This window comes from Zingiber officinale, chromosome 9B (genome assembly GCF_018446385.1).
Source record: "Zingiber officinale cultivar Zhangliang chromosome 9B, Zo_v1.1, whole genome shotgun sequence".
Classification (NCBI taxonomy): domain Eukaryota; kingdom Viridiplantae; phylum Streptophyta; class Magnoliopsida; order Zingiberales; family Zingiberaceae; genus Zingiber; species Zingiber officinale.
In genome coordinates this window covers 62,336,148-62,349,342 of record NC_056003.1, presented here as the reverse complement: position 1 = coordinate 62,349,342, position 13,195 = coordinate 62,336,148, and the positions used below count along the sequence as shown (strand labels likewise).

Here is a 13,195-nt window from a genome sequence, read left to right as displayed (position 1 = left end):
TTAAAATATTTTTGAATGAATTTAGTTATGATGGTTAATGATTATTTGGAAGATGAAGATTGTTGTTACATTTGATTATTGTTATTTGTTAGTATAACATTAGATGTTATTCTATTTGATTTTGTGACAGAAAATTTTTATCTACTTAATAGTTATAGAAGATACACTGTGAAAATTATATGAATTAGAAATATATATAATATACTTATACAAATGGAAGTTGGAACTCTTTAGTCTTTAGAATTCTTTAGACTTTATATAAATATATAAGGGAAAGCTTTTAAAAGGAGGTTATATAATTATTAAAATGGTATAAATTTTTCTAAATTCTTAAAAAGAGTGTTAGTATATATTCTATCAATTACCAAACATATTACATGTATGTAGTTTTCACATAAAAAAATATTTTTTTCACTCAAATTAACTAATACTAATAGTTAACTATAAAGTTTAATAAAATACTTATTAGTCATTTGATATTAACTTTCACTCAAAATTGTATAATTCATTTTGATGATTTAAATGTATAACAACAAAAATAATTCAAGAATTTTAGCTTTTAGTGTTATAAAGAAATATTAAAATCTTTTATATGAAAAATGTACAAGTGGAAGTGTTTAAATTTTGTAGCACTAGAATGAATACTTATGCCCATATTAAAACTTTACAAAAGTTACCTCAATATATTGCAGGTTGAGCTATTAAACTTTTACAATTTAGTGTATATAGTTGATTGACTGCCCTAAGCAACTGAGGCGTGCGCTTACGATAAGTAAATACTAATACTAATACTACTACTAATAATAATAATAATTTAACATCGCAATGAATACGGCATCGGCCCTTGCGAGAAGTCTCCCACAGCATCGGAATGAATACGGCATTGGACCTTGCTAAAATGACGGTCAAAGATGGTTTGATGCACATCTACAAACAAACAGGAGGAGTTGAGAGGATTAGCAAGCATCGAGAATTGATAGACACGATGTCCACCCTCTTCTCCTCCGTCTCTCTCGCCGTGCTGTCGTCCAATCCTAGTTTCCTGAAGCCGAGCTCCTCGACAACCAAACTGCAACTCTTCTTCAGCCATCAAGATCACCTATCCTTCAGCTTCCCGCGCATGGTTGTTTCGCCTTCAGCTTCCACTAATCTTACCGTTAGAACTCCTCCTCCTTCTGCCATCGTCTCGTCTTCTGTGCCGGCCTCCATGAGTGCTGCTGGTATTGGTAAGGTTTCATACATATCTCAGAATGGACATATATAGTTTTGCTAATTTCATTAGTACTGTTTTGGTTTAAAATTTATCCGGGGAACAACGAGAGGCATGCAGATGAAGGAAAGATGAAGCAACTCATCTCTGCCATTACCGGACACCTTGCAAGTTTAGGAGATGGACTAGAAGACCTCAGCAGCTCCCCGCGGGATGCTCTGACAATGGTGGATGTAATCGAGCGGCTCGGAATCCAAAGATATTTCCAAGAACAAATCCACAAAATCATACACTTGAGCTACTTGTATGTGCATGTTTACTTTCTATCTCGGCTGGCCTGTTAGTTTCTTCTAATTAAGCAAGGATCATTGATGAGGGCAAAAAATGGCTTGTCAATCGCTGATGTTTAATTTCAGGCGATGGCACGAGCAACTCGGGTTCCATGACGACGCCGATGCTACATTGATGGGATTTCGCTTGCTCAGGCTCTTTGGCTACTATGTCACTGCAGGTTCTATGCTTCAATTTTATTTTTTTGTTTCCTTAAGTCTTGATCACGATGCGTGTGCCTTCTTAATATGAGGCTATTTCCTACGGGGAGAGATCAACAAGAGTCTTTTTGGAAAATGATAGAAATAGTAAATGAATATCTTACCATATTAATTTCATTGTACAGTACATACTAATCCATTTTAGCATTGGTTTGTACCGCTGGCATCATTAAGTTGGCATGTCACTGATGTGGCGGTTTTCTGCTGTGGATAAAGAGTCAAATTGAATATCGGTCAAAATCAGATGGAACACATTAAAAGTCAAATTCTCCCTAGGGAGAACTCGGATCTAATTCATCTAGCCCTATGTGCTTATCCCAAAAAAACTCAAGTTTTATTAAATATCCAATTTAATATCTCAGTCTCAAATCTTGATATCCTGGCTCAGTCTCAGTTGTCATATCCTTAGTCTCAAATCTTGACATTCTGGCTCAACCTCAGCTACCCACATCCCTATGACTTTATCTCAATCTCAGATCCTGACATCCTGACCAGCCTTAGCTATTGACATCATCTATGATTCTGTCTCAATCTCAAATTCCGGCATCAACTAGTTGGCACGGCCTTAGTCGCCTACACTGCCCCTGGCTCAATCTCGGGTCCCAATTTCGTCTACTTTCAAGATCACTTTGAAATAACTTAATCTCCTCGTTCCCTCATCCTCATATCTAGTCTACATCACACATTTGCGCGTGGTTTGCTTAAAGCACGTGAAGGGCAGTGCAACCCCCTTATCATTATGATCATTCCTCCGTGAATATTCCAAGACATGTGGCATCGGTTGAATGGAAAGATAGTTATTAGGTTGTTAGAATTGATCTCTTAAATGTTCTCCTACAAACACATGATGCTTCATGAAAGGAATGGCAGCTAACAACTGTCAGATCTGGTTCCTTCGTTGGCTCATACGAGGACAATAGCAATGGAATATGCAGCGTGGAGGTGTTCTCCTGGCAATTATATAGACACTTGCAAAGGTAATGAGAAAGAAATTCCCATTTTTCGAAATCCTAAACTAGGTTCTCTCCTTCTTCTTCATCTTTTCCTTCTCGCATATCACCTCAAGAAAATCCTAACTTGAGCGTCATAGTAGCCCCGGGATCCGTCCCTTAGCCAATCTAACTTTCTCTTCGAGTGTCTCTCAGCTTCTTTCTTCCTCTCCATTGAATGCCTCTAAGGAGAATCGTGCGTCAGCTAGTTAATTGACTGATAATTTGGCCATTTACGATATTTGACCGGAATAATTACCATACACATACTCCAAATAGCCTCTAACAAGCAACCTCTTTATTCTTAGCCAAGCACATTCTTTGAACAATGACCAAAATACGTTGCATTATACTAGCTCTACTAAATATGAAGTGAAACATTATTTATCCAAAATAGAAAGCATTGATGATTTTTGCTGTAAAAACATTTTGAAACAATAAGCTTGATTCCTTGAATAATAGATTATCCTGTCTAAAAACTGAAAAAATGGCTTACTGGCAATGGTGACTTATTTGTTGATTGGGAGATGTCTTTTTACTCCACAGAGAGGCTTCCTTTCGATCCTGCACATACTAAGACCAGCAAACAAACGTTAGTGCCCTGAAACCAAGGGGGAGTCCCTAGTAAAAGTCCTCAAATTCTCAAGTTGGTACAATTCCAAAAGGGTGAATGAAGAACAGTAGAGAATGTGCTCGCGATAGCAAGCTTCAAATGTTTACAGAACGTACATTGCCAATGGAAATGACCCCCTTTTTATATAGCACCTCTCATAACCTTTGTAATCATGAGGTGACGAAGAATATCAGAGATTATCGGGTAACGAAAAGGGTACAACCTATGCAATAATTATCCGAAGAATCTTTCCTTATTCACATGTGTACCTCCCTTGTCATTTACAGCTTATGCTATTGACAAGATGATTAAGGAATATGTTATCATATGTGGTTGGTTGATAAGAAACAAAATAATCCCTGAAGAAGGTTCCAGAAGAATATTATCTGAGATATGATTGTTATTCTGACAGGTTATTAGGATTCTCTACTGATGTTATCTGTTGAGTATATTTCGGCCAGCTTATAAGGTCAGTCGTCTTTATTTCTATCCTCACATTAAACTACTTAGTTATGTGTTGCATGGTGTTAGCTATTCGTTCAGAGAATAATATAATTCCCTGAGCATGTCGGAAGTCTTTTTGAGAAATAATATGTTAACTTGTGCATTCTGGAAATACATCTGATAACCTGTACGTGCAAGAAATCCATTCGGGCAACAATATGAAGCTAAGAGTCTTAGACTTGGTCGGCTTTTTGTCTAGCTAAGCATGTAATGGGTCATCAAGAGAAATGAAACTGTGTTTCGAGAGATTCGATTGGTACTTTGAGTCGATCATCCATATAATAATTCATAAGTAAAGTGAACCTAGGATTCTGACCGGCTCTATAGATAAAGTCATCTTACACTTGTGCATATAAGGGACTGATATGGAGCCATATAAATCCGTCTGGTTCTATTATCAAACGGATACACAAGCATTTCGTGGTGTTGAAACCTATAAGGATGACCGGCGATAGGGTCGAACTGGCATGTGCAGAGAGGCTTGTATAGAGACCTTTCCCTTGAATAGACCTATGGTCGATCAATTACAAGGTGGACCAGACATCCTCTAAACTTGATCAGCTATTGAATGACCGGACGCACCAGCTTTCCAATTCAAGAGTAAATAATTGAACCCCTATATCCGACCGGATTAAGGGTCGGTCAGCCCTATTGCAAACGACTCATAATCCGGTCGGGTTAGCACTGCGAGCCTTAGTGATATGCGAATAATAAAGTCAGTTGGGGAATATTCTCTTCTCTTGACTTTGAACGCTATGTCACCTTGACTTTAACCACCACGACCCTTTGACTTTGACTGCCATGTCATATCCTGGGTCTGCTCGTTACATCCCATATCATTAGCCTCCTTTTTAAGTCTAGTTGGAGAAGGTGTAGCCGATTGATTGGACCCAAGTCCGATTTTCATTCATTCACCCCCTGTTACTATGGTCATCTAGAGATTCATGTTTTCACTTACACCTTGGACACTTAGTGATATTTTTTTTTCAAAAACTGCCATTAGAGGTTGGCCATCTTGAGGAGAGTATTGAGGATGTTTGAAGAGGTGCTTCTCCAGTGTAATGATTCAGTTGTCATTTTCATCATAAATGTCCATTTATAGGTAAGTGTCACGTTGCTCCACTCCTCATTCTTTGAAATGACTTTTGGCGCATGTTCCTTCGTATGACTCAATGACATCTCTCTCCCAATAAATCATTGATCCTCTGTGTGTCTGCTAATTTGATCGAACAGTTGTAATTAAGTTGTACTCTTTTTCTTAAGAAAACCCTAAGTGAAGTAAAAACCATTCATTCTGCGCTTTGTCTTCCCTACTCTCTTCCTTCGGCAATCTTCCTTTGCAAACTTCTTCTCTTTTTCGCCTTAAGTGATCTAGTAAATTGTTTTTTCTTTGTTTTTTCTTCGCTTTCTCATGGCTCAAAAGTTCTTCACTCCCTAGCTTACTCTTACTAACTCAGATTTTGATAAGTTTGATAGACTTCCATCCTCTCTAGGTATAAGATCCCAAAAGTTATCGTATTATTATTCCTTCCCCGGGCGCTCGTCCCCATCATCCTCCTGCTAACCACATCACTTTCTTTAAGGACTAGTTAGTAGATGGTCTACATTTCGCCGTCCCTCCGTTCGTGTTGGAGGTGAGTCAGTATTTTAATATCCCTTTACAACAATTTGCACCGAATGCATTCCATGCTATGTGTGACATGTACATGCTATTTCACCTATATGACATTCTTCCAACTCCTCTCAATATTTATTTGTTCTCTTATCCTAAAAAATCAGAATCGGGAGTCTTCCTTTTTTAATCCCACCCGAAATCAATTTGTTTAGGACATGCCTTCCTCGAACAAGGCATGAAAATCTCACTTCTTCTTCATTGAGATGCCTGAGCTTGTCATTTGGTCTACCGAATGACAGTCTTCCCTTCCTCCTCTTCTTGGTCTCAGAAATTATAAGTGCAACCCGACCTTCATTTCATATTCAACTAAGTTGAGCGACCAATGCTTTAAAATCCACAAGTGGCTGCGCGAAGGCCTATTTTACTTGTTTGGTCTAAGCCTGATTCAGACAAAGCTGTCTTGCTCTTTTGGTAAGTCTTGGTAACTTGGTTATTATGTTATCACTAACTAAGGTATTTCTTATTTTATGCAGTAGATGTCATGTTTAAATCCTTGGTTGCTGACGAGCTTAATGTAGAAGAGGAAGTGCTCCTTGCTTAGGAGCGGGCTTTGTAGCCGAGCGGGCTTCCCAACTGGCTATCCCTTCTAGTGGGGTTTCTGGCAACCGAATGCCTGAATCTAGTGCATCCACTACTTTTGGGGAGCTATCTCCCGATCCTCTCCCAGTGTTGGAGGGATCCCCTTAGAAGGTGGAGGCCATCCCAGAAAGGAGACGCAAATGGTGTACGCTTACTCACACCCAATGGCATGCCACCTCTGTTGAAGTGCCTTCCTTGCCTTTATCTCCCGCCTGGGAAGAGCACGTCCAAGAAGAGACGCATAGACCATCCTCCGAGCAGACTTTGTCCACCCTCCCTCCTGTCAGTCCAATGCTGGAAACTGCTCAAGCACAGGAGGTCACTTCCCTACCTAGTGGCTCTCCAGCTCTAGCTCTTCTTGTGTCTCCTCGTGTGAGGACTCTCTCAATCTCCACTTTTGCCATGCCAAGGAGGCCTTATTTGTTTTCAACCGCCCTTGATTTACCGTCCACCCAACTCACACCCTCTCCATTAACCACTCCCTCCCCCCCCCATTATTGGCCAAATATTTCTAAGATGCCACTTGACGGAGGCTAGGGAGGTAGCAGGGAACCAGCTGAGCGAGCTTACTCTCGCAAAGCTAGCCGATGAGTATTTATACAAACTGACCAAGGTAATATAATTTTATTTATTGTGTCTCCTTTTGGATATTTTCAATACTGTTTGTTCTCTAGCGATAGGCGACAGAGATGGGTCTAGCATAAAAATTATCATCTCTGCCCAGGAAAATACATCTTTAGAAGTAGCAAGTTTCTAGGAATGCTTCTGTACATGCCCTCGATCGACTGAGCGAGCAAGAGACTCGGCTTCAAGAAGATCAAGGGTTGGCAAAAACTGAGCTCGAGAAATTGCCAAATTAAAACTGCCTTGGAGACTTATGAAGCTAAACTCCGATTAGAAACAACTCACCGAGAGAAAATGAGAGTGGAGCTAGACGAAAAACTGTAGAGGTCGAGCATCTTTCCATTTAACTAAAGGAACTGAAAACTACATATAAGATTGAGCTAGCCACTAAAGAGTCTGAGTTGGCGGCTCAAAATAATGAGTGGGATTCTCTGAGCTTGGACTTAAAAACCGCCCATACTACCTTATCTGATAAAGAGTCTGAATTGGTAGGTCTCTCAGTTGCATTAATAGCTATCCAGGCAGAGTTGGCTGCCTACCAAGCGGGGGAAGATGATCATTTTGAAACAAGATAGAAAGCTCTCCTTCAATTACCCAATTTCAACGCACCTATCACCAGCTCTATCAATAAAGCCCTTCTTCTCGGAACTGACAGTGCAGTAGAGCAATTAAGGGAGGGAGGATATCTAGCCTCGGAACCTCCCGCTCGCTTCCTTGATCGCAAGAAATTGGTCCAGAATCGCCAGCCCAGCTTATTTCCTAATTTGCTTTGATTTGCCCTTTTTTCATGTTTTTCTTTTAATTAATGTACTAGAACTCGATGTTTGTATCCGTCATATATACAGTTAAGTTTCTGTTGAATTTGTCATCTATCTTTACTCTAATGTTTGGTTGTCTAATAGCTTTTGTTTTTCCCTAATGTGTGTGACAAACTAAGGATAACGTAAATCCATCCGGGCCAAAGTTCATATGGGTTATAGTGAGGTGAGGATTACTCATAGAAATGCAACAGTTTTAAGAAACCGTTCTACATCAAATTCATTTGAACATTAAGGCTGGACGACTATAACAAATGATGTTTATTTAATTTAATGTGGTAATATTAGAAACTGTTTGGGCTTAAATCAGTTCGAGATTATCTTCGCTCAGAGTTAAGACTAGTCTAGAATGACTCCGGCCGACTTTTCGATTATTTTCTTTTTAGACAACTCTTAAAAAACTTAATCGAGCTTCGGACCGACCGGGCTTCCCTAAGGCCTTGCGCAAAAATCATAGTTTGCCTTCGTAAATCCTTCGATGTTTTGAGCTAAGTACCTGTCACATCAGTTACAAATGCGTGCTTCCTATTGGTAACACGTGTGTATTCATATTATAATCAGTGTACATTTTTCCACATACCCCATCATTTCATCTTGCCATCCTAAGGTCTAAAATGTAGCCTGCCTTTTTATTGTTATGATTCGACAGCTTTGCTAAAAAAGGCTCCAAAACTGACTTATAAGGGATGTTATATGAAATTCTCGAGATATCTTTCTTGCTCGGCCTCCATACGTTACACGGCCTAGGGCCCATTGATGATGAAGTTGAGGACTTGTCCAGGGTCCTTTATGTGGAGGAGTGGATAATGCTCGGTGCTCGGGTACTAGACCTAGAGCCGGTGCGGTGACCTCCTTCCTTCGGGTGGATTGTGCCTCCTCGACATTAATAAACTCAATGGCTTGTTCAAGTAGATGGTCAAAGTTCCTTGAAAGTCTTCTGATTAAAAGGAGCGAAAGAAGCCATTATAGACCTTGGGAAAAGGCACTCACTAGAATTTCAGTGGTGGTTCCATGGCTAGTTGATTAAATTTATTAATGTAGGCTCTAAGTGTCTCCTTGGACCCATATTTGAGTGAAAAAAGACTTAGGGGATCTTCTGGTAATGACGACTGCTGACAAAATAATAAAGGAAAACCTTACGGAAATCCTTGAAACAGCGAATGGAGTCCATCAGCAATTGCTTGAACCATCTTTGTGCCAAGTTGGCAAGTGTGGTAAGGAACATTCGACACTTTATATTGTCCATATATTGATACAAGAGAGCGACATTCTCAAATTTGAGAAGGTGATTCTCAGGGTCAGTTGACTTTGAGTATTCACCTATTGTCAGGGGTTGAAAATGTTTTGGTAACTCGTCTTCTAACACCACTGAGAGAACGGGATGCTAATCTGTTCGAGAGAGCTACAAGTTATTGGGGCTTTTCCCTTGCGTCCCTCCCCGATAGGTGATTCTCCAAAAGATTCTTGGTGTAGTTCTTCTTGGCCCATATACTCGGGTGGTGTACAGAAGAGCACTTGATGGCGTGAGATTGGTGAGTGAGGCGCAGGAGGTAGATGGATAGGGCCTTCCTCCCGTGCTCCTCTTTCCCTTTGATGTGTTGTTGTCAACGTGATGGGATTAGCTGGAAGATTACCACCACTGGTTGCTTGTTATTATTACTGTAATAGTTTTTGGGCTCGAGCATTAATCAATATTTCCAACTCCTCTTGAGTTAATGTGACGGTGGCGAGACTTCTAGCTTCATTCATCTCTAAGTTTTAAATTCATACGAAGAAATTCCCACAGACAACATCAAATATGATCCTGTCTGAAAATTGAAGAGATGACGCACTAGTAACGATGGATTGGTTGTTGACTGAGAGATAACTTTTTACTCCGTAGAGAGGCTTCCTTTCGATCCCTGCGTATAATGAGACGAGAAAAAAAAATGTTAGTGCCTAGAAATAAGGGGGAGTCCCTTGCAAAGGCCCTCCGACGCTCAAGTTTATACAATTCTAGACAGGTGAATAAAGAGTAGTAGAGAACGTGCGTATGATAGTAAGCTTCAGATGTTCAAAAAGCATACCTTGCCAACGGAGAGCATCCCTCCTTTATATATCACCTCTCATAATCTCCATAATCATGAGGTGGCGAAGAATGTCAAAAGTTGTCAGGTAACGGAAAGCGTACAACCTGTGCAATAATTGTCCTAGGAATCTTTCCTTATCCACATTTGTACATCCCTTATCATTTACAAGAATATGCTGTCATATGTGGTCGACTGATAAGAAATATAATAATCCCTGAAGAAGGTTCCAGAAGAATATTCTCTAACATATAGTTATTATTCTGATAGGTTATTAGGATTATCTGCTCATGTTGTCTATTGAGTATATCTCGGCCGACCTATAAGGTCGACCGTCTATATGCCTATCCCCACATTAAGCTGCTTGATCATGTGCTGCATGGTGTTAGCCATCCGTTCGGAGAACAATATAATATCCTAGGCATGTTGGAAGTTTGTTTGAGAAACAATATGATAACCTATGCGTTCTGGAAATCCATCTAATAACCTGTGCGTGCTAGAAATCCATCCGAGCAACAATATGAAGTTAAGTGCTTTAGGCTCGGTCGGCCTTTTGTCCGTCCGGTCGTGTAATGGGTCATCCAGAGAAATGAAGCCGTATTATGAGAGGTTCAATTGGTACTTTAAGCCTACCGTTTGTACAATGATTTGTAAGTAAAGTGAATCTGGGATTCTGACTGGCTTTATAGAGAAAGTCATCTTACACTTATGCATATAAGGGATGAGTATGAAGCCATATAAACTCGTTCAGTTCTATTATCGAATGGATATATAGTGCATATCATCGTGTGGAAATCCATAGGGATAACCGGTGATAGGGTTGATCGGTCGTGTGTAGAGAGGCTCGTACAAAGTAAAGAGTTTGACCTTTCCCTTGACTAGACCTATGGTAGATCAATTACGAGGTGGGTTGGATACCCCCAAAAACTCGGTCGACTATTGAATGATCGAATATGCCAGCTTCCCAATTCAAGAGTAAAGCGTTAAACCCCTATGTCCTACTGGCTTAAGGGCCAGTCGCCCCTATTTCGAACGACTCGTAATTTTGTAGGGTTGGCACTGCGAGCCTTAGCATTGGGCGAATAATGAAGTCGATTGGGAAATATTCTTTTTCCTTGACTTTGAACATCACATCACCTTGACTTTAACCACCACACCCCCTTAACTTTAATTGTCACGTCATATCCTGGTCTGCTTGTTACATCTCATATTAATAGATGAGCTTGAGGATACGCAAATAGATGGATCAGTGGAAAGAATGTATTGAAAATGTGTTGTTTGAACTTAATCCCTTATTCTTCTCTTGCTCCTCTTTATTATTGTCCTCAATTGATTACTTGAAAGGGCAAAGTAATTAAGAACACCTAAAAGATGTTCTACATGTGGTAAAAGATGAAATTGCTCGCCCTCAGCGTCTCCGTCGCGCCCAACCCCAAGCCATCATGAGAGAAATAAATCATGACAGGAGCAGACAAGTAATGAATGGGTGACTGAAAGATGTTCTACCTGCTACATATCAAAGAAGTCGGATCCAATCCAAAATCAGAATCTCAATTAGAGATGTAATACTAATTCTCTTTGAAAATAAAAAATGAGGCCAAGATATACTTCAAGATAATCGGTACAGTTTTGGTCACGATTACTCAATTATTTGGCTTTATTGAACCACAAAATAGGAAGTGTGACTCCTTTGTTTAATTCAGTAATTTAATTTCTTCCAAACTCATGGCTCACGTTCCACAGGGATCCTTGACACGTTGAAAGGTCAATTTGGAGATCCCTCCACATTCAAGGTCGACACCCTTGCCAAAGTTTCAAGCATGATCCATTTGTTCAAATGCTCTCAGGTGGGATTCCCTAGTGAATCGACCATCATGGCACAAGTGAAGGAGTTCGCCAGTTTTCAACTTCGTCAAGTCTTTCTAGAAGGAGACCAATCGCTCCTTAAAGCCAACAATCTGGACATGGAGGTACATATACCATCTTCTTCCACTTATTTCTGTTTACTTTCTTGTTTCGTTTTGTTTAAAATGTGCAATTCGGAAATGTTGAAGATAAAATTTGCTTTGGAATACCCGAGGAGATATTTGCTTCCGAGACTGGAGTCGAGAATCGTTATTAACCAGCTATGGCCTGGCTCTGGATGTCTAAATAAGTGCTTACAACTTGCTAAGATCGACTTAGGGATGCTCCAAAAGCTACATCAACAGGAGATCGCGTCGCTCGAGCAGTGAGTACTGAAGTTCCGAAATTTCTCACACTTAGCTGCATCGCGAGACTTGGAAAACAATGCAAACATGCTCTGTTTTGTCGTTAACTTGGTGTGCGTAGATGGTGGAAGGAGCAAGAATGCAGTAAGACAATACCCTTTCGAGGAGGAATTCTGAAGAGCCATTTTTTAGCTAGCACTTCCATTTATGAACCAGAATATTCTGCCTATCGTGCAGCATTTACCAAGTGCTCTGCCTTCATCGTCACAATCGACGACCTAATGGATCTTCCAGGCGTGGATCATCTTGACATACTTAAGTTTAACGAAGCTGTTCAAAGGTACTCACATTCCTTAGCTTGTATATTTTATGTTAACTTAATGAACGTAGATCTCGCATCGTTGATGTGTGAATTCAATCTCCCTAATTTGTGTTTGACATTAAATAGGTGGGATCCTTCTGGATGTGACGACGTACCCAAGTTTAAAGCAATACTTTCGAGTTTCCTAGCCACAGTGGAAGACATGGGCGCCGAAGCAAGCAGAACTCAAGGCCGCGACGTCCTTCCCTATTATAAGAGGGCGGTAAGTGCTTGTAAAGATTTTGCAAGACTTGCATGCGTACTGATTAATCAATAATAACATAAATGGAACCCTCGATCAATTATATAGTGGCAAGAACTCATCGAGGGGTACACAGAGAATGCCCAATGGCGATCGGAGAGCCGCATTCCTAGCATGGAGGAGTACCTAAAGGCATCGTTGCCCAGCATCAGCTCCACCGCCATCGCGCTGAGCTCTCTGCTGATGCTGCCGGAGCCCATCTCCGACGAGGCACTGCGACTGACCGGCCCGGGCTCACGCTTCATGCATCTCACCAACCTCGTCTGCCGCCTCACGAACGACCTCGGCACCTTTGAGTTCGAGGCCAGAAATGGGGAGATTGCCTCGGCGGTGAGCTGCTACATGAAGGAGCAGGGGTGCAGGCAGGAGGAGGCCATGGATGCGTTAGAGGGCATCATTCGGTCCTGCTGGTGCGAGCTGGAGTGGGAGTTGTTCAGGTCAATTCGGGTGCTGCCGGAGTGCTACAGGCGCGGGATGATAAGCATCACCAGGAACTCTGCGTTCGTGTACAAGAGAGGGGACTCCTACTCCCTGGCGGATGATAAGGAGTACGCGATGCTCCTCAGGGATTATTTCTTTAAGCCTATTCACTGAGTGGCCGATTGAGAAAAAGTAGACGTATTCGTGAAGAATCACTAATTAATCGTTTAATCTTGTGTAGACTATCAAAATGTACACACATTTTGTTGTAGATGATACGGAAAATCACTAATTAATCATTTAATCTTGGGTA

General features: G+C 40.8%; 1 protein-coding gene across 2 annotated transcripts; it reads left to right on the top strand.

The window, feature by feature from the left end:
• Positions 1-929: 929 nt before the first annotated feature.
• On the top strand, positions 930-13,195 carry LOC122025646 (bifunctional levopimaradiene synthase, chloroplastic-like). Of its 2 annotated transcripts, none has more exons than XM_042584483.1 (8): positions 930-1,226; positions 1,331-1,514; positions 1,627-1,721; positions 11,373-11,599; positions 11,684-11,859; positions 11,961-12,179; positions 12,288-12,423; positions 12,511-13,195. In XM_042584483.1, the coding sequence occupies exons 1-8, from the start codon at positions 986-988 to the stop codon at positions 13,054-13,056; spliced, it is 1,824 nt and encodes a 607-aa protein (XP_042440417.1). In that variant the 5' UTR covers positions 930-985; the 3' UTR covers positions 13,057-13,195. The 2 variants fall into 2 exon arrangements, with proteins under 2 accessions (XP_042440417.1, XP_042440416.1); XM_042584482.1 differs by having other exon boundaries at positions 1,283-1,514.

What these genes read in the sequence shown, in the direction of transcription:
- LOC122025646 (XM_042584482.1), top strand. Translation starts at nt 986, where the DNA reads ATGTCCACCCTCTTCTCCTCCGTCTCTCTCGCCGTGCTGTCGTCCAAT. An exon ending in GAGATCGCGTCGCTCGAGCA is followed by an intron (nt 11,860 to 11,960) that starts GTGAGTACTGAA and finishes TGGTGTGCGTAG; the next exon opens with ATGGTGGAAGGAGCAAGAAT. An exon ending in TTCCCTATTATAAGAGGGCG is followed by an intron (nt 12,424 to 12,510) that starts GTAAGTGCTTGT and finishes TCAATTATATAG; the next exon opens with TGGCAAGAACTCATCGAGGG.